The sequence below is a fragment of the Meleagris gallopavo genome, chromosome 8 (assembly GCF_000146605.3).
Source record: "Meleagris gallopavo isolate NT-WF06-2002-E0010 breed Aviagen turkey brand Nicholas breeding stock chromosome 8, Turkey_5.1, whole genome shotgun sequence".
In the NCBI taxonomy this organism is placed as follows: Eukaryota; Metazoa; Chordata; class Aves; order Galliformes; family Phasianidae; genus Meleagris; species Meleagris gallopavo.
The window spans coordinates 28,390,431-28,411,344 of NC_015018.2; the positions used below are offsets into that span (position 1 = coordinate 28,390,431).

At 46.5% G+C, this 20,914-nt stretch overlaps 1 protein-coding gene across 2 annotated transcripts; it reads left to right on the forward strand.

Annotated features, from left to right (window-relative positions):
* The first annotated feature begins 19 nt into the window (after positions 1-19).
* Positions 20-20,676, forward strand: VWA2 (von Willebrand factor A domain containing 2). 2 transcript variants are annotated; one of them, XM_019617856.1, is made up of 16 exons: positions 20-167; positions 2,804-2,862; positions 3,246-3,320; positions 4,044-4,177; positions 4,957-5,066; positions 9,429-9,623; positions 9,759-9,889; positions 10,659-10,791; positions 11,596-11,651; positions 12,247-12,354; positions 12,881-13,462; positions 13,769-14,296; positions 17,262-17,384; positions 17,841-19,652; positions 20,105-20,190; positions 20,593-20,676. In XM_019617856.1, exons 2-14 carry the CDS (start codon positions 2,814-2,816, stop codon positions 17,849-17,851), a joined length of 2,235 nt encoding a protein of 744 aa, XP_019473401.1. In that variant the 5' UTR covers positions 20-167; positions 2,804-2,813; the 3' UTR covers positions 17,852-19,652; positions 20,105-20,190; positions 20,593-20,676. The 2 variants fall into 2 exon arrangements, with proteins under 2 accessions (XP_019473401.1, XP_031410384.1); XM_031554524.1 differs by lacking the exons at positions 20-167; positions 2,804-2,862 and adding an exon at positions 3,746-3,918.
* Positions 20,677-20,914: the final 238 nt, after the last annotated feature.

Here is a 20,914-nt window from a genome sequence, read left to right on the forward strand (position 1 = left end):
CGCTGCGGGGATGGGCGATGGGTACGGGGAGGAGGGCGTGGAGCCGAGGGGCCGCACACGGGGAACCGCAGCCGGGCGTTAGGTAGGGGATGAGGGAGCATCGCCCCGAAGCCCTGCGTTTATGGAGCAGCAGACAGCCAGACCTAACCGTGCTTTGCTGCTCTCGGGTGAGTCGTTTCTGCGGGGTGCGGTAGGGGAGAGGTGCTGAGCGTGTCGGGGCAGCTCCCAGACGGGCTGTGCCTCGCGTCTTGAGTTAAGACTGTCTGCAGAAGACTCAAAAACGACTTTATTGAGGCTCCGCAGAGACTGGAGGAGCTGAAGCGGCGCCTGTAGTGTGCCTAGGCAAAGAGCTGAGAATGCTTTCAGCTTTCGGCTGTGTGCAGCGGGGCTTTTCCTGGCGTGGCGCCATGGCATGCAGGTACAACTGGGTGAAATAAGAAAAGATCCTGATCCTATCCTGGTTCTGTGGAAAAATTAACCGTGGAAGATTCCCACGTTGTGAGGCTCCTTTGGGAAGGCTTTGTCCTGCAGTGCGTGCAGGTAGCAGCCTGTATGCATCTGCGGGAGCGGTGCCATGGCAAAGGCTGGCCCTGCAGCTCACACGGCTCCTCATTGCACGTTGCTCTGTCAGAAGGGTCGAATAGGAGTGAGAACATCTGGGCGTGGTGTGCTGAGGTGGAGACGGTCCATCTCATAGCTATGGGACAAGAGGGAATGGCCTCAAACTGCAGCAGGGGAGGTTCAGGTTGGATATTAGGGACAAATTATTCACAAGAGCATTGAGACAATTGGCACAGGCTGCCCAGGGAGGTGGGAGAGTCACTGTTCCTGCAGTGTTCAAGAAACACAGAGATGTGGGACATGGTCAGCAGGCATGGTGGGGATGGATTTGATGGTTGGACTACGTGATCTTAGAAGTCTTTTCTAACCCTAATGATTCTACATCCTGAGAACTGAATTGAGTAACAAAGATGACAACAGTCCAGCTTGTGCTGTAGGTAGTCGATACAATTTTAGGCTTGAAAAGCTACAGTTCACCTTCTTCAGTTTTGGGTGTATGGGGAAGAACAAAGCAGAGCTCTTTCCTTAAGAGGAAGGTTTGCTGAGGCACAGGGTGCTGATCCTCACCCGCCTGCTTAGGAACTGCTTGCACCTGCCCATGATGCAGGTCCATCAGTCACTGATCTGCCTCAGCTGTGGCTGCTCCTGGCTGGGAGGTGCTGAGTGGGCACCAGTTGCAGCTGTTCAGAGCTGCAGGGGATGATTGTGGGATTCACACCTGTGCCCATTGCCTTGAATTAGCTCCCAACCTGGTACACCACCATGTTCTCTGCGTTTTTTCATGACCTTGGTGTAGTTATATTTGTGTCTTTCTTTACCTTATGCTCTGGCTGATTTATCTCAGGACCCTGGGTTCACACAGGTTCCCTTCTCCCCAGCCATCCCACAAAGCATTTCCTCCTATATTCACACTCACTACCTACTGCTGGAAGCAAGCACTCCGTGCCTGGACTGCTCAGGTGGGCTGTTCATGGAATGTACTTTCTCTGTGCAGGGGAAAAGCCCGTTGAAGCTGTTACTTGATGCGAAGTCAGGTGTTCTGGATAAAGTAGCTGGTTTTGTAGAGCATTTTATGACAATTTTAATCTTGTTTCTCACTTGTAGAAAAACATCACTGGAAGCTCTAGAGTGATGTTTTGGTGTGTATTTGAGCGGTAGTTGAACTTTTCCTCATCCTCCTCTTCCTCCTCCCTGCAGCTCTGGCTGCTGTTCCCCCCTTGGGTATCCCCAGCCAGGGCAGAATGGGTACCTGGAGCTCCCCACAGATGTGTCCCACCTACCTCTTAGCTGCCCACTGAGGAGATGAAGGATCCTGAACTGTGTGTGTTCCAACCAGTGCCTTGCTTTGGAAACCAAAGAAACTTCTCAAGCCCTCACTGTTTTGCATGAAAACAACCCCAGATCCCCCACAGCTGTCCCCTCTGGCTGCAGGTGGAGGCTTGCCATTCCTCTGGTGTTCTCTGCTCTGGGATTAGCTCCTAAAAAGCTGTCCTGGGGGCATGGCAGGAGCATGACCTTCCCTCCTGGGCACATACTGGAACTACTGAGAGGGTTTGCCTTGATGGAGTTGTGGTTTGTGTTCACCTCCCTTCACTTGAGCAAACCTGAGATCTGTTAATTTGGCCAGGTGATGCTTGTAACTGGAAGCTGCAGGCCATGAAGCCTGGGCCATGATCAGGAGGCTGGGGAGCGTGCCAAAATGCTCTAGAGAGTACACACAGCCCTCTTCATCTGGAGAAAAATAAATGTATGTATTGAAAATTGAAAGCCAAGACCTCTGCCAGACACACTGGATCTAAATCTGGGCCTGCTCAGGAGTGCTGCTGCAGTCCATGAACAAAGCAATGGCAGCCTTCCTGATTTTGGAGGAACAAAATGAGCAGAAAATTGACCTTTCTGGATGTTTACACATAAAAGTGTCTCCACAGCAAGCCAGTCCTTAGAAAACAGAAGGCTGGAAGAGCCTGTGGCTGGGTGTTGCTGGGGATGGGCAGTCCTTCCTTCCTTGCAAAGCTGCTTTCTCTGTTGTGGGATGACCACACGGGAGGAACTTTCTCTTCTATCATTCCTTCTATTTGGATGCTTTTTCCCCTATTTCCTACCTTTCTCCCCGTTGCTTTTGCCCTGAGCACGTGTTTCAGAACTCCTCACGTGAGGCAGCCAGCAAAGAGATGCTTAGGTAAAGAAACCTGCTTTAGGAATTGGGTTAATTGGGTACCTTTCCTTTTTTTCTTTATTTCAGATTTGTCACCATGAACCTCTTGCCATTCCAGTCCCTCTGTGCTTTCCTGCTTCCCCAAGGTATTGAAAGCCATCTTTTTCCATCAGGGGTTTCTGTGGCAAATGTTTCCCTGCTTCCAGATGGAGTTCTTTGTGGGAGGGATGAGCTGAAACAGGAGAGTTTGGGTAATGCTCTGAAATGAGGGAAAAAGCAATACCTGGAGAAGTAGCTTTTCAAACATGTGACAGATTGGCATGTGAAGAGTCTGTTCCAAACAAAAGCTGATTATTTTGATACTCAAAGTTCATAGATGTCTCCAGTTGCAGCTGCGTGTTGTGTATGTGCCTCTGATTGTGATCTCCAGAGCCAAACCTGCCCCAGCTTTCATTCTTGGAGTTCTCTCATTACTTTTTTTAAAGGCAGTTTCTAGTGTTGATGGGTGATTATCTGATTGGTCCCACAGTTTGGTTGGCATTGAGCATGCAGGAAATCCATGCTGACCAGGAGACAATTGCCAAGATCTCAGCTGCTGGCCAATGTAAGTTTGTTTTTATAAAGCAAGTCCTCTACCTTCTAAATTCTATGTCAGTGCCTTGAAAAGGTCTCTATGGAGTGGGCAGGCTGCCAATGAGCTCTATCAGAGATGCTGGGGAGCTGGAGTGTTTCTGTAAGCAGAGGTGACACAAGGGCAAGTCTCTGAAGGTGGGATAATGGGCAGATCTTTGGGAGACATCTCTTCAGTGCCTTGCAACTGCTCTGAGAGTTTGTTTAGAAGATCAGTGTGCTTTGGAAAGTGTGCTGTAGATGAAGCACATCTGGCTCAGCGGGATGTGGTGCACCCTGTGAATGCCTTGCAGTTCTCTCCTGTGCCTCAGGCTGGGGATGGGGCTCCATCTGTGCTTGTGGTCTCTCTACATCCACTTATTGGAGCTGCTGGCTCAGTTGCTTTGCTTGGGCTCACAGTGCCATGCTTGGAACCTGGAATCTGAAATCTCAAGGGGAAGTCTTGTGAACTCTGAGCACTGAACAGAACAGGAAAGGGGGAGCATGCAGGGCTTGGGCTGGGCGCGTGGAACTGCTCCAGTGTGTGCTCTGCAGGACCAACCATCTGCATTTTTTCCATTTGCTTCTAAAAGGTGAGACAAATTCAGGTGATTTTATTTCTTTTCCTTTTTCTTTTTTTTCATTGTTTTCTACAACGTCTGCCTACCCGCCTTCTGCAGTCACCTTTGACCCAAGCGTGTATCTTGTTCTCTCCTAGTGATGTGGTGCTCAGCTTCTGTTGATATCCTTTTCCTCTTGGATGGCTCCTACAGCGTTGGCAGAGGCAGCTTTGAAAGATCAAAGCACTTTGCAGGCAAGCTCTGTGATGCCCTAGACATCCATCCAGGCAGGGTGAGTGTTGGGAATGATTCCTTTTGCTTTCCAGCAGCTTGATGAAGTGTGAGAAGGCCAGTGGAAACTTACTGAGTAAAATGGCAAAATTCAGCCTAGCAGCTGCGTGGGTAACAGCAGGTCTTAGCCAGATGCTCTGTTGTTTCATCCCTGCAATATTTGCAGATTCTGGGGGCTGCTTTCTTAAATACTATACTTTTCCTAGTCTTTCTGTTAATCCTTAAATAAAACTGAAAATCAGTAGCCTTTTTAGCTTTGAAGATGTCACATTCCACTAAACTGCTTCTAAGGCTTCAGTGCAATATTCTGGGCAATATAAATGTTTTTGCTCGTTTATGTTTTCAGGCATTTTCAATTACAGAGAATGGCTTTAGGACAGGCAATGGAAAAATAATTGCCTGCTGTGCTCAATGCAAGAAGGAGCTGCTGTTAGTAATGGAAACACTGCCCCCACAGTGTCTAATTGGTTCGGTATAAAAGGTGTCACTTATAAACTTTCTATGTTTTTGAGGCTCTAAGCTGCTCTGAGAGGATAAATACAATTCTTGAGCTGCCTGCAGCTATAACAGAGGCTCCCATGTTGTTTGCAGCTGAGCTTTTTTTGCCTTGTTTGTAATCTGTATAGATATTACTGTGCCCTTTTCTGAAATTCATTTAGAATGCCAGGAGTTTGACATGCAGTTTGTTGTGGTAGGATTTAGAGTTCTCCAGTATAAATTGTTTGGAAGAGTGACACCCACACAGACACCTTTCTTTCATACTCTAACCTTTCCTTTTAGGTCCGCGTAGGAATGGTACAGTTTAGTTCAGCTCCCCACCTTGAGTTCTCATTGGATTCCTACCTAACCAAACAAGAAGTGAAAGAGAGGATCAAGAGGACAGCATTCAGGTCAGCTTATTCTGAAGGTCTTCTCTTTTTCTGGGCTGCGAATGATTTCCGGACTGTGAATTTCCTGAAGTGTAGACGTTGGCATCTCAGCTGTGTTTATACCAGTGTGGTGCACTCAGGAAAGGGGATGAATGTCCAGTGTCCGTGATCCGTGATGCATGGTCTGTCTTTGTCACTGCAGGCTGATAGGGACGAAGGCTTTCAGCATCCTTCTGTAAGGTGGTAAATAGAGGAGTGTTTCTGTGCTGGGCAGTGGTTATGTCTTTCCTCAAGCAGGAGGTGCTGGGTTGGCACGCCCTGCCATCATTTGCAGGGCTGCTGCAGGGATGTGCTCACATATCCACAACCATGGCTTATAGAAGCAGCAGCAAGCATTATCTTCCCATCCATCTAAGCATTGGCAGGACAGTGTGCAACTTGCGTTTCTGGTGATTACAATTTCCTTTGTCCTCAGAGGTAGTGATGAATTGCTAGTCCCTTGAAATCTGTGCATGTGCGCCTGCTGAATTCAAGAGGATCTGATTTTCAGACAGAAGCCTTTTCTTCCTGAATGTTAAGACTTGGATGTGTTCCCATGACCTCAGGAAGTGGAGCAAGAAGCCCAGAAACTCTCAGAGGCTCTCAAAATCCAAACTTTTAATCTCTGAGTAATATTTTTGGATTTAGAAAGGATCTGACATCTACCCCGAATAACTCTTGTTCTGATGAAAGCAGTGCCAATACAGCCTGCAGGTGCCTGCTCCTTGTTTTGTCGATCTGCACTAGTGCTGCAGGTTGGCTGGGCATTTCTCAGGGATGTCTGCTGCTCTCAGCATACTGCAAGCAAACTGATCAGTTCTGACTTCCAGACAAGATCAGTTGGCTGGGTTTTGTTGCACTTCTTTTGATAAGCTTATCAAATCTTGTGTAATGTTACAGAGAAAACTTAGCAGAAAGCAAGACACATTTCCCTTCCTTGGCTGTGGCTTAGAGGTCTGTGAGAGCAGAGAAAGAGCAGCAGTGTTCAGTGCCTGGCACTGAAATTCCTTGATGACAGCAGAAGGATGCTGACAGATCAGACAGAAATAATGACTTTGCGCTTGGCCATTTCATCTAGTTTAAATGAAAACCTGACATTTCAAAGTAGATAAAATAGTTACAGACAGATTCCATGTGGCTTCTGAAGAAGCAGGGTGTTTGGTGTCCTGGTTGAGAGCCTTCCTGATGTGTTCCTGATGAGCCTTTGGCCAGCAAAGCATTTCCCAGCCTCACCCCCTGCTCCTGGTGCAGTGCTGAGAGAGGCAGCCCCCGGCTGTGGAGAGGCAGTTGTTGATTTATTCCGAGACAGATGGTCTCTTTCTGTGAATTTCATCCAAATAGCTTTTGAATGTATCGGCCCATGTTAACTAAATTTGGCAGTGATCTCAGAAGCAAAATCTCTTACAAATTTGTTTCATGCAAGTTCGGTCACAGTAGAGAAACCTTAGTGTTCTTTCTGAGAAAAGGTAGCAGGTGAAGTCTGCATCAACTTCAGTTTCACAAAGTCTTGTTGGATGTATGTTTAAGGCCTTCATCCACTGTGCCAAAAGCCAGTGAAACTCCCAATGCAAATTAAAAAGAAAGCGAGCTTAACGAGCTTTGATGCATGGAGACTCTTTATTAACTTTTTCTAATCCTGAAAACTGTTTCTAATGCTGAAGGCACAGTTTGCTGTGTCCATCAAGATGTTGTCACCAAACTGTGCACGGTATATTTGCCCTCATGCACTGCACTTATCATTGAAGCATCTGACAGTTGCTGACATCTGGTCAGGAAAAAGGCTGATGTGGACGTACCATGAGCTCACGGTCACTGAGCATGCTCTGAGATGGTGGAGAGCAGAAAGAATTTTGGATTGAAATGGTTTCTCAGTTGCTGCGTTAGAAAGTCTCTGTGAAAATCAGAGAGTAGACAGAAAAGCATGAACTTGGGGGACTGGAACTTAGTGATCCTTGAGGTCCCTTCCAACTCAAGTCATTCTATTATTCTATGAACTTGGGCATGATCACATGCTTTTCTAGAACGAGCAAACTGGATAGTAAAGCAAAAGAAGGATGTTCAGAAAGGAAATGGGAGTGTGAGTGTCTCAGCACAGTTGGAGGAGGTGCCTGCAAGAGGCTGCTGACACTTTTGTTTGGCTCCCCTTGCTTGCTCTGGCTAGAAATAAAAGCAACGCTTTAAGGCTGTCACAGGAAGAGATTTATGGCACAGCTTCTTGGGCAGAATTAGATGACAGATGGAAACATCTCCTCTCATCTAGCAGCTTAGTTATCAGCAGGTCTGGAGTGTGTTCCTGGAGAGATGGGCTCTGTCTGATATTGCAGGTCCAGTCAGGGACAGCATACTGCACAGCTCTTGTGTTGTGCCAGTAGAGAACTACCAAGAAAGGCGAGACTTTCTCCTGCCTGTCTTTGCCCAGAGAGGTGCGGATGCCCCATCCCTGGAGACATTCAAGGCCAGGTTGGATCAGGTTCTAAGCACTGGATCAAGCTGTAGGTGTCCTTGTTCATTGCAGGGGAGTTGGAGCACATGACCTTTAAAGGTCTCTTCCAACTCTAAGGATTTTATGGGTCTAAGAGCCATCCTCTGCCTCATCTTCAAGGTCCCTGTTAGGTTACCCATAGGTTTGCTGAAGTAAGTCTTTGTTTTTTTCGTTGTGTATATTCCTGCTAGAGACTGTCATTTCATGTATCATTTTTATGACATTTAATGGTATGTGGAACTTGGAGCTCACCCTTGAGTAGGCATCTGAAACAGTCTTTTCAAGTTAAGTCTTGTAAGCAAAGAACAGTCTGTGCCCCACAGAGCTCGCTATCAAGTACTACTAGTGTAAAAGTGCAGCCTATAAAGATAGCCACATCTTGTATTCTCTCTTGTGTATGCATAGCAGTCCCCTTCTTATTGTCCTTTATAGCAGCAGAGCACAATAGCAATTAAATAGCACCTTTGGGGGAAAAAAAAAGAGAGGATTCCTTGGCAAGCTGTACCTTGTTTTCTGAAGCGGCATTTAAGGTTGCTTTGCTTGGGAGTTACTATGCAGCTGCAAGGCTTGAGGTCTGCCATTCCCCAGCACTTAGCAACAACCCATTTTACCAAGTTGATTTGTATCACTGCTGGAATGTTGTCCCTTGGCACCTGAGTCTCGGTGCTTTGTTACTGTGAGGATCAACAAGTATTGAGCTAATTACTTCCTACCCAGAAACATTCCCTTCTCCTGGGCTGAATTGAAGGGCTGCCAAAATACTGAGATGGCTGGCATGCATCCACAAACTGCTTTTGTGGGGCCGGGCAAGAGAGAGAAAGTGGAATTATCACAGGACACAAGTGAGCTGAAGAGGATAACTCATTGTGTTTAAAATGACCCGTGCCTGTTTCACATGATCCCATCTTCAGAATGGGAAGTGCTGCGTGCAGCCTGTATGAATGCCAGTGGCTGATGCAGCTTCTCTGTTGTACCAGCGCTGCTGGCATAAACAAAGTGAAGGTATTGCTTTCAATTGAGTTTAGTGGTGGTGTAGACAGCTGGAGCATCGGGTGGCTTTTCTTTATGCTTACTTTGCTAAGAGGGTACTAGCGAAGCCCTGAAGAAAACATGCCTTGTATTTGTTCCTTCTGAGTTTCTGGGGACATGCTAAGAAGCTTTCAGCATTTGTATTTTCAGAAGCTTTCCTACAGGATGGATAACTTAACCCTTAGATTAGCAAAGGAGAAAAAGGCACAGACTTCCTGCACACTGCTGGACTGCAGGCTCTTGGTCACAGTCTGCAGTGCGTAGCTCTCCTGCTGTAGGTCTTGGTCTCAGAACTGCAGAAGATCCACTGGAGGGAAAGGGATGACATATAGCAAGACTGTAAAGCTCTCCTATGCATCAGGAGAAAACAAACACCAACATCTCAGAAGTTTTCCATGTTCTGCCCAGCTGTGCTATGTTTCTGACTGGAATTTAAGAGGTTATTGTTAAACAGTGTTTCCAAACAGCTCTTAAAGGAATTTCAGATGGAAAAACAGAAGCAATTGAGGCATCTATCACAGCTGGAAATAATGTAAGTATCCTATAGGTCTGATTCCTGCTCTGATTGCAGGAGTGCTGTGCTGTGCTAAGTCTTCTGGAGACAGCTCTAGATTGAAGAGGAGAGAGGCAAGGATAGATGGGTAGGACTTATGGAAAGATGACAAAAAATGACAGGATTAGACATCTCTCCGGATGCCCTGTATGGCAACAGATAAAAATATGCAAAGTTCATCACTACTAAAGGATGGAAATTTGAAAATCAAAAGGTAAATTCAGTAGGAATAGAAGAGGTTTGATTTCTGGTTTTCCAATGTTATCTCCCTTGTCTCTAGAGGTGGCAGCACAGAGACCGGCCGGGCTCTGAAATACATTCTCAGTAAGGGATTCCCTGGTGGCAGGAATTTGACTGTCCCCAAGATCCTGATCATCATTTCAGATGGGAAGTCCCAGGGCAGTACTGCAATGCCTGCCATGCAGGTGAAGGAGAGAGGGACAACAGTTTTTGCAGCGGGAATCAAGTTTCCAAGGTAGGAAACCTTCCACATATTTGGAAATGAAGGCCCAGTTCCCCAAATGCCAAATGTGGGGTTTGTTTTGTACTCAATTCTTTGGGGGTGATGTAGGGCCTGGTTATACCAACGGCTGAACCCTTTGCTCTGCAGGTGGGAGGAGCTGCATGCTCTGGCCAGTGAGCCCACTGAGCAACACGTGCTCTTTGCCGGCGACGTCAGCGATGCAGCCAATGGTCTGTGCAGTGCCCTGAGCAGCTCCATCTGCAGTGTCACCACACCAGGTAACCCCAGTCCTGGCCCCTCCTTACACCTCTGCTTTGAACTTTGTGTTACTGAGTGAAGAAAGATGAGGTGGTGTCAGAAATGGTGCCTAGAGCCAGGGTGTCTGAGGTCGTGTCTTGGAGCAATCACACTGAGGATCAATCACTTTGGGATAACCTGTTTCTGATGACAAGACTTGTCAGATCCCTCCTCACATAGCTGTAGGTTGCAGGATCTTAAGTCTTTCTCTGGCATTCATGTCAAGAAATGGGAATGCTGCTCTTTGCTCATGTCATGGGTAAAAGAGGGATTATTCCTTCTAGAGACTGTCATTTCACAGTTCATTTTTTATGACATCTCATGGTACATAGAGCATGGATCCATTTCTTGCATAGGCACACAGCTGTGCTAAATCTTCTTTTAGACTTGGCTGTGTGCTAAGTCAGGCAGGGCTCGCAAGAGATGGAAGAGACAGCCATGTGGAGACTAGAGTGGTCCACAGGTAAAAGCAAATCAAATATGTGAGTAATGAAGGCACCAGAGGGGCTGAAAAGTGTGCTGAACTCAGCAGTGCCAGTTGTGTAGCAGAGCAAAGGAGGCAGAAGAGCATGTACCTCAAAGCTGGAATATACTGAGATTGACCACAGAATTTCTCTTCTGGGGTCTCACAGAGGCACTTTTGACAGGTAGATGAAAAAAGCTAATTTGCTTCAAAGTGGGTGCTCTGTGCCTACACAGACTCTGTATTTTTAGGCAGTTGGCCCCAATTTGGTTTGCTCTTTGCTACAGGTTGCAAAGTTGAATCCTTCCCTTGTGAACGCAGAACTCTGGAGACTGAGAAAGAACTGGCTGGAAGCTACGTCTGCTGGAAAGGCTCAAAGCAGCAGAATGTAGTGCATGCTTCACTGTGCCCTTTTTACAGGTGAGTCTGACACCCACATCTGACCATGGCTTTCCTGGGATGAAGACAATGACTTCTTCAATATGGCAAATACACACTTGTGCTCAAGATTTTTATTTTATAGAATCATTTAGGTTGAAATGTCCTCTAAGATCATTGAGTCCAAAAGTCATGTCTTCTTAGATTAAAAAAATGATGAAGGGAGTTGAAAAATCCTACGGGGAGGCATAGTTGAGGGCTGAAGTTTCCCAGTCTAAATCTTGTTTTTCTGGTTCTGATTGCAGCTGGGTAAGCTAGATGCCTGAATTAATGTTGAATAAGAAATTCACACTGCTATAAAATTTTCATTCCAATTTAGAACAATAAAGTTAACATATCGTCTGTAGCAACTTAAAAAAAATATATCATTTGAAGCCTTAAAGATATGTCCATAGTCCTTAATTCTAGAATGGTGGAAGCATAGACTATCCTGAATTGGAAGGAACTTAAAAGGATCATCGAGTCCAAATTCTGACTCCACACAGGACCACCAAAAAATCAAACCATATGTTTGAGAGCATTGTCCAAATGCTTTTTGAACTCCAGCAGTGATATGGTAGAGTTCAAAAGCAAAAGAGCAGACTTGATAAAATGAAGTGTTTTAGTTTTGCTGCTCCACTTAGAATAGATGTTTTCCTTCAAAATATTTGTTTTGAAAAATTGCCTTTTCAAAGGAAAATTTGTTCCATTGAAAAGAAAGTAATATCAGCCTTGAAGTTGCCTTGTTAATCTTTAAAGCCACAATAGATTTGATTCTCCTGTTCAATACTAAACTTCCCATTTCAGATTGAGAAGAGTCTCAATAAAACACCCATCCAGATGCTTCCGAACCACATGTACAGGTAGGACTATTATCTTTTTTGAATTTTATTTACAAAGCAGAAAAGGTAACAAAGAGGCAGCTTTTACCCCCAGTTCTAAAACTTTTGTTCTGAGTGAGAGTTTGAGGCACTGAGTCTGGTTGGAGGCCTGTAGCTAGTGGTGTCCCCCAGGGCTCCATACTGAATCCAGTCTCATTCAACATACTCATCAGTGACCTGGATGAAAGCACAGAGTGCATTCAGCAAGTTTATTGATACCAGATTGGGTGGAGTGGCATATGTGCTTGAGGACTGCACTGCCATTCAGGGAGACCTTGAGACTGGAGATGTGGGCAGAGAAGAACGTGATGAAGAACGTATTTACACAGATGTAAGTTCACTGGCATTATTGCAAAGCAAAAGCAGTGAGACTACAGTCTGCTTTGCTGTCTTCATTGCTGGCAGCTGTTCCATCTGTGTGAAGATGCATATGGCCCTGCATCAATTCATGCTGCAGGAAGATGGGCTGAAGTTTGGCCCCTTTTCCACAGTAATAGTTGTGTTTGTGTTGTCACAGGATGGGAAGGTGCATGCTCCCTGCTGACTTTACATCTTCTCCTTCTTTGGTTCCATTTAGACCCTTGTGACTCCCAGCCATGCCAAAATGGGGGTACGTGTGTCCCAGAGGGACTGGACAAGTACCACTGCCTGTGCCCTGTGGGATATGGAGGAGGCATACATTGTGGTAGGTGTCAAAGTGACTTCTCCCTCCTTCCTTCTCAACTGTGTCTTGCCTTGGTTAGTGGCCGTGGGAATGGCTGGATTTAGGCTGCAGCCTTTGGGCTGTACTCAGGGGATCAGCTGAGTTTTCTCTTATGCCATTTTAATATGACTGAATCAGGCGTAGTGAGTGGGTCTCACCAATACTGATAATGTCACCATGGTACAACTACCTTAAATGTAGGTAGAACACGAGTAGGAAAACAGAAAAACTGGGAGGGACGTAGAAGCGTTTGTCCCTGCACACATGAGCCCAGGAGGGACTCCTGGTTTGGGGATTTCAGTAGATGCCTTTAGAGCTTGTGTGGCACCCAAAACAAAATCACTCTTAGCAGAGCTGCCCTGCAACTCGAGCCATGTCTGGCAAACCATTTAGGTTGCTGGACGCAACAGACCTTTCTACACCACCAAGCTTCCAGCAGGCACTAGCAGAGGCGCTCAGCACGCTTGTTTCTGCCGTTCATGCAACAAACTGCCGTCTCTCTTTTCAGCGCCAAAGCTGAGCCTTGATTGTGCTGTGGATCTCCTTTTCCTGATGGACAGCTCAGCAGGGGTCACATTGGAGGGATTCCTGCGTTACAAGGCGTTCCTCAAGAGGTTCCTTCAAGCAGTGATGGGCTGGGACTCACCTGCAAATGTAGGGGTGGCCCAATACGATACCAACGTCAGGATACCCATTGAAGTGGGACAACACAAGGATGTGTTTGGTCTCATGAAGAGCATTGATGCTTTGAATTTCAGCGGGGGAGGAACCCTGACAGGCAGAGCCCTGCGGTACATTGCACAGCACGGTTTTAGGAGCACCCCAGTCTTTGCAGATGTGCTGGATGACCTCCCACGCGTGGTGGTCTTGCTCACTGACTCCAAGTCCCAAGACCCAGTGGCAGAAGCTGCCAAGTATGTAAGGGACAGAGGTCTCTTGTTGATCAGTGTAGGCAGCAGCTTTGTGAGGGCAGACCTGGCTGAAGTGACTGGCAACCCAAAGCAGACCATTGTCTACTCAGACCCCCAGGATTTGTTCAACAGGATCCCAGAGCTGCAGAGAAGAATTTGCAGTGTGAACAATCCTGCAGGTAAGAAAGTGATGTAAGGAATGCAGGAGAAGTTTGTCAAACCAAGAGGTCTTCTGACCTCCATTGGGGTAGGGAAGGACAGAAGGATGAATGTCCTTGTTTTACTTGTGTCAGTCACAGGTGAGGCACGAAGCTTCCATTGTTGCTCTTATGATGGAGCTCTATCTGTTGATGTTAAAAGGCCTTATATCACCCTTCACAGTCAGTGATTGGCAGTAATGAAATTGGCCCACAATTTATTCCCACTGCTTTTTTTGGAATACATCTATATATTGAAAAATACAGTGTTTGCACTCTTTTATCCAGGCTGCCAGGTGCAGTCTCTTGATTTGGTGTATGCAGTGGATGCCTCAGCTGGAGTTGGCCTGGTGAATTTTCTGCAGCTGAGGGACTTTGTCAGGAGCAGCTCTTGGCACTTCACCATCAACTGGGATGTCACCCAAATTGCCCTTGCGGCCTATGGCAGCAGAGCTTACACTGTGTTCGCATTGGACACCCACACAAACAATTCAGCTCTCCTCCAAGCCATCAACCAGATGCCTTTCCTTGGAGACGTTGCCTCTGCCAGCAGTGCCTTACTCCACATTAACACTGACGTGATGACGGTGCAGAAGGGAGCAAGGCCTGGTGTCAGCAAGGTGGTGGTGGTGCTCACAAATGGAGGTGGCATGGAGGATGCAGCTGCCCCAGCTCAGCAGCTGAGAGACAACGGTGTCGTGGTGTTTGTGGTTGTCATTGGGGACACAGAGAGAGACACCCTGCTGAGGGTGTGCATGTATTCCTATGAAGACCTGCAGCATTATCAAGACCTCATCACTGAAAGAATCTGTGAAGGTGAGAGCGTCCTAAACTTGCTGTTTATGATGCTGCCAGCAGCTTGTGGTAAACTGTAAAACAAGCACAGAGGAGACTTTCATCTGTAGCCTGTGTTATTGTAGGCTTTCTGGTATGTTAATGAGTGATCTTGTCACTTCCACTTAACAGGTGGGGAGACCATGGTATTGAGATCTGGTAGTTGTCCAAAGCATTCTTAATGGGAATAGGAGGCAGCTTTCCCAAGGTTCAGTGCAGGTGGTGAGATCAGGCTTCATGTGACTGCTCTTTCTATCCCTGTGTCTATGTTCTGCCTCCACTGAAAGAAAAAAAAAATTGCTTCTTTTTTTTTTTTTTTGACATTGCTTTGAATCTGTAGAATTTACTGTGCATTGCTGTAAGCTCTGTGGTGTAGATGAGACTGAAGGGCATGTATTTCTGCAGCCAACAGCGTTGGTCCTTCAGTGAGTTCTCTGCACGTGTTCCTCCTCTGTGTCCCACTATGAGACACTTAAGATTTTGTTGGCATTGCACAGCATTTAATCCTAAATCAGGATCTGCCTGGTTTTGAAGCTTGCATGCTGATAAATGGAGGTCTTCAGACAACTTCTGCTTGATTTTGTTTGCAGGACCAAAATCCTTGGCTCTGAGGCATTCAGGAGGGCATAATTTTCAAATATTCATGTAAAAGATTGTGCAAAAACAAAAAAAAAGTGTACTTTCTTCACATCTTGAGGACCAGTCCCCAACTGGGAAGAAATGAACTCTGAAGTCAAGTTTGAAATACTGATGTACTGAGTGTGAGTGCTTCTGTTTGATTGAAATGAGCTTTTCAGGAAGGAAAGCAACCTGGGTTTTTAGGCGTTAGTGGTAGAGAAATGTTCTTAGTTCCTTGCTGTTCCAGCTGATCCACATTGTTTCACATTCAGAATAATCTAACATCTATCTTTGTGGTCTGGTGTTTTAACCCCTATGTAAGATCAAATGAAGATGCAATTTGAGCAATGCTGTGATTAACAGCACAATCAAAGGTTGTCTTAATGTATTGGCATGCTCTGTCTCTTTTGGGGTTAGAAAAGACATCAGAGCTGCCTCTGTGGTCCAAGCAGCCCATCTCCTAGCAGGCTTCTGCAGGCAGGTTCTACCTGGAGCTTTTCAGTTTGCATCTACTGTGATGGTATTTCCAGCTGTGTTACTATCAAAACAATCTACTGTACCATGAAATTAACCACAAGGCCACGGGTGAAGGAGAAGAGACAGCAAGGTTCAGTGATTCTGGGTAATAACATATCATTTCCTGAGACTGAATTGTTGCTTTCATTTCATGTGCAGGTAATCACTGTTTGTACATACAGGCTGGGGCCAAGGTTGATGGAAAGATAAGCCCTTCATTCAGTCTTCTGCTCCAAGTCCAAGGCTTAATAACAGAAGCTCTGTCTGTGAAAGGACTAAAAAAAAAATAATAATATGTGACTCGTGATAAAAGCATGTGAAAAACAGCCCCTGCCTCTGGACACCTGGAGTATTGTGTTCTGAGGCACAGCTGAAAAGAGGCCAGGAAAAATGTCTTGGGCTCTGGGAGAAAAGATCCAAAGCAATAACTATGTAATATCTGTCTAATGAAAATACAGCCTCCTGGGGTCGTTGTGGGGTGAGGTGAAAGATGCTTATTTAGGGTGATGCAGTGTTAACGGTAGGCTTGAGTGCAGGGTGATAGTGTCTGGGCAGAACAGCATGCTTCCCCCAGCAGGGACCCCTGGGTCACACACAGTGGGCACGTGTTCTGCAGAGCAGAGACCAGGAAGGCTCCTGGGCAGCAGGGAGGACACGGAAGATGTGTTTGGGTATGAGGTCCCTCTGACTGCGCTGTGGTGGCTCTGCCATCAGTGCTAAACGCAAAGGCGTTCCTCTGGGGGTGCGTTGTGAGGCAGAGCCCCATCTGGGATCTGTGACAAAAGGGTTGTTTGAGTCTACGTAACGTCATCAGGAACTGAAGACTGAAATTGTTCAGATCTCAGTAAGTAGATAACTGCCAATCTTAGGTATGTGTTTGAGTACTGATGCATATCAGCACACCTATATGGGGAGAATGGCTATTATGTGCTGTAATGTGTAGTAAGCATTCTGATGGATAGGGGGTGGAGTTTGTATTCTTTCCTTCTCCCACCTTATTCCCACTGTCTGTTTTTTCCTACTGTGGAGCAAAGGGCAAGGCTGCAGGTCCAGACTATACCATGCAGTGGTTCAGTGAAGGAATTTCACACTTTTCCCAGCTCTGCTGCAGAGGTGCCAGAAGGCTGGAAGCAAATTCCTCTGGGATGCTGCTACTTAGCCCATTGCATTCACAGCATGGAGCCCTGCCAGCCCTGCTGACAGCTGAGCTCTGCTCTCTTTAAAGGGGGCTGGGAAATCTGTCACATACTTCAAAAGAACAGAGCTAATAACAGCTTAGGCTGTGGTTGTGGGCTTTTCTCTCTAATCTCTACGAAAAAAAAAAAGCCCTGAAATATAATATTTCTTTTGTTTTGTTTTCCACTCATTTGTGAATGATTTCTTGTTCTTGCTTCTCTCACGTATAAACTCAGCTCCTCTCCAGAGCACAGCAGGGTTTGAACTCCAGTGGTATTTGGGGTTGTAAACTGCTTGGGGCATGTGCCCTGCTCTGCATTGGCAATGTCTGGACCTGGGGGCTTAGAGGTGCTTGTGTGTTCAGCACACAGCTCTGAAGATGCTCCATTTTAGAATCAGAACATGTAGCAAAGCCAGCCTTTCTCTTCCGTAGATTAAACACAAAGGAGTTTGTTGCAGGCTACACTCTGCCAAATCTGTGTGTTTCATGTTCTGCTTTCCCCAGATGACATTTTCTGGGGATTGGGTTATTAAATTGCTGTCATTGTTCTCTGAAGCACTGCTAATGGATGTGCATTTAACAATTAATACTCCATCAATATGCCTGACCCCACTGTTCTGTCTGTGTTTGTTGCAGAAGCAAAAAGCCCTGTGAACCTGTGCAAACCCAACCCGTGCATGAACCAGGGCGTGTGCATCCTCAGGCCGGGAAGCTACTGGTGTGAATGTCATGGCTGGGAAGGACTCCACTGCGAGAGCAGTAAGGCTCAGGAGATGACACCTGCAGCACCTGCCCAGCCCCACTGAACCCATCCCAAATCTCTACCTCTTCCTTAGCAGAGAGCTGGCTGTAGTTCCCTGGCAGCTGTTTGGTAGCTGGGTCTTGGTGCTGAGGGGACATGAGTCACATGGAGAGTAGAGATGTTTGGGATGCTGAGCTGCACTGTTTTACACATTCACTAAGCGAGTTAAAGATTGAGAAGGTCTAATAATTTTGGTAGTCCTCCCCTCCATTCTGTTTCCCTTTCCCTGGGCCGTGCTGGAGGAAACCCTTCTCATGGCTTCTAATGTCTGTGAGATGTTAGACATCAGGCCCAGAAGGTGTTTGCTTCTAACATTTGTGAGCTAAGGCTCAGAAGGTGTTTGCTGGGCTGTAAGGGACTGAGCATGTTCCTAGAGTGCTTAGCCCACATTTGTTTCTCCTCCTCTACCACAGGAGTTCCCTGAGGTGATTCTCCAAGATTTCCAGTCCTCCCTCCAGACTCCCATATGCAGCAGATTCCAGGCAGTTTTCAGCACTTCTCTGGAGACCGCCGGCACCTGAAAAGGTCCTGAGATGCTGACCCAGAAGTGGTGAGCTCCAGTTCTGAGCTAGCAAGACACAGCTGCCCTTGGTTGAGTGACTGGACCATTCCCACTTCCTGCACTGCACAAACTGGGCTTTCTGGTGCTCTCTTTCTTTTGGAATCAAGTAAATATTTGATATTAAGTATTTATTTTTGGCATTTTTATGTGTAATTGTTATATTTTTAAGACTTCTTGAGAGGTCTTTGAATTAGTCTGAAAACATGTAGACATCTGAGCAATTCTGGAGCTCCCACTGATGGCGGATTATGGAGATGGCAGCTCAGGTTCCCAGAGCATAGGGGTTTTTAAGGAAGTGTTGAAGCAATAGGCTGGGTCAGACTCTGAGCCAGTTGTCATCTTGATGTTAGCTTTTGCCTCATCCTGAAGATTTGATTGTCTTTCTAAGCTGATACTTGATCTTGGCCAGAAGTGATACTTTCAGTGCAAAAACTGCAGAATGAAATCAAATACAGTTGCTGGTGAGCAGGTTAGGCAGCAAGTGATGCAGTGAATGGTGTGCTGCACACAGCTGGACAAATAAGAGGAAGAGGAACTGGTTATGAACCCCTGTTCTTAAGTTATCCATGCTGCTTTTTTCTCTGAGTTTATTTGGGCCAGTCTAATAAGGTTTATCTTCGTAGGCATTTTGTAGCTGCCTGTTTTGTTAAGTTTTGAAAATAGTTGGTTTTGCAAAACGTTCAGTGGATTGTGTGACCCCAAAGTGGTTGCTGTGTGATTCTGCCACCCCTTGGTGTTTCAAGCCGACCTGATTCCCCAGCACAACAGCAGCCTCTGCAGCCAGATTTCAGCCTCTCCTGGGCTCTGATAATATTTGCGTCTCCAGAGACAGTTTGGCCTCATGCTCGTATCCTCCAAAGCAGCACTGGGTCACCAGGTCAGTTTGCCCTTAAAGCTATGAACTGTGCTCCTGAGGGTGGCAAGTCACACTGTTGTGTTGTTCTCTGCTGCTTTTCCCATGGCATCCGTCTTTTAGGGCAAGCCCTATCAGGGACACGAGCAGTTGCTGCCAGTCCCAGTGAGAATAGCAACTGTTGTTCAGAGGAGGAGAAAAACCCCTTCACTCAGATCTCCTGGTCTGAATAGTAACATCAGATGTATCAAAAGAGAGACAAATTATTCTGCAGGTTCATTGTCAGAAGGACAATTGTTTGAGGCTCCCCTGAGACTGAAAGCTGGCCCCAAGACAATATAATGCTATTACATCTTGTAGGAGAAGCAAGAATTTCCTCTTTTCAGTACATGGTCTGTGTCTTTTGGTGCCTAAGGCACAGCAAAACAGGCTTACGTGGAGGAAGAGCTGACGTTTTGGTAGAAAGAGAAATGATTCTACCAAGATCATTCATATAGGCAGCTCTGCATAAGCACTGTCTCCACTGTGTAAGTGTTATCTGAAGGGAGAATGGGTAATACCAGGTTTGCAGCTAACCTCAGAAGCCATGGTTTGTGTTTGTGGAGGTGGCTGGATTCCAGCTGAGCTGCACGGGAGCCTCTTCCCAGTCTCTCTGTGCATCCCCTGCTGTGTGCTGGGTCCAAGATCATGACTTCTTCCCATCACTGCCCCATTTGTAGTCCTCCTTTCTGCAGGGCTTTACCAAAGGAGAGCACAAACCCATCAGCACAGCCCTGTGGCCCTGCTCATAGGGGTGAAGCACTCTGCAAGGTAAGGAGGTGTCAGGGCAGCGGGAGGAGGGGGAACAGCCAACCTGGTAACATGGGTTTGGGAATGCTGGATGTGCACTGATCCCACAGCACAGCAGGACATGGCTGAGCAGTTGTTGGAGTTGTTCCTGGCCAATTTCTTGGCTCTTTCTCCTGCAAATTTTAATTAAAAAAGGGTAAGTGGCTCGGGGCTCTGACATAACTCCTTATTAAATTCATCCCTACAGACTTGCTTTGAATTCCATCAGAAATGTTTAATGAGAATGTGTCTGAAGGGAGCTCATGCCCTGAAGGCTGGGGGATGCTTGAGCCTGGAAAGCCATGCAGGGTTCCCTGTGAGCCAGCACTAATCCTGTCTGGGTTAGCAAGGCACAGAGCCCATGGACAAGGCCAGCATGTCACTGGGTGTCAGGGCAGCTGCTAACAGAGCTGTGAATTCCTCTTGATCTGTAGGATTCCTGCAGGAACCTTCACTGGTCATGGGCCAGGTGCTGACTGCAGGGGAGAGCCTATTTCTCCTGCAAGGAACTGGGATTTAGGTAAGTGCCATGAATTTCACCCCCTTAGGTCTTGCCTTCCCTTTGCCCTTGTGTTTCCTGTGCAACACAAGCAAAATCATGCCTACTGTGACTAGTAAATATCACATGAGCTCTCCTTAAGGCCAGCTGTCTTCTTTAGCACACAACAAACATGCAGATCTTATTCTCTGCAGTACAAGTAAATTTGTTAATACCCCAGCCATTTAAGCTAACTTTTACACCTTAACAAGAAATGTTCTTTTTCAACTTTAAAATGTGGCTGAGATCCTAGGAAACTGCATTTGCTAGCAGGTAGCTCCATGGGGATCAAGGCAGGGTTGTGCTAGGAAAGGCTGGACCTGATACTGATGGGCAGAGCTGCTGGGGGAGCTTTCCTGGTTAACCCTTTTCCTTCCTTTCCAGCTAAACTCCTTCCTCCTTTTCCTGTCAGTGATGGGAGCAGGCACCAAGCACTGCACACAGTTGCTACCTGGTGGCAAGCAGAAGGTGAGGGACTTCTCACATTTTCTCTCTACTGATTCATTTTGCTATTTGAGCTACTGGCAGGAGCCTATTTTGTGTTACTTGTGCAAACTACCAGGGATCTTTTCAGTAGGTTAGCTGACAGAAAGGTTTTTCATTTCCATTGCTGTCACTCTAGAATATTGAAGTATTTGTTTAAGACTTAGTCCTTGTGGATGGCCTAGCTAAGGAACTTCATAATGTTGGTTGTTTGAAGTGCATG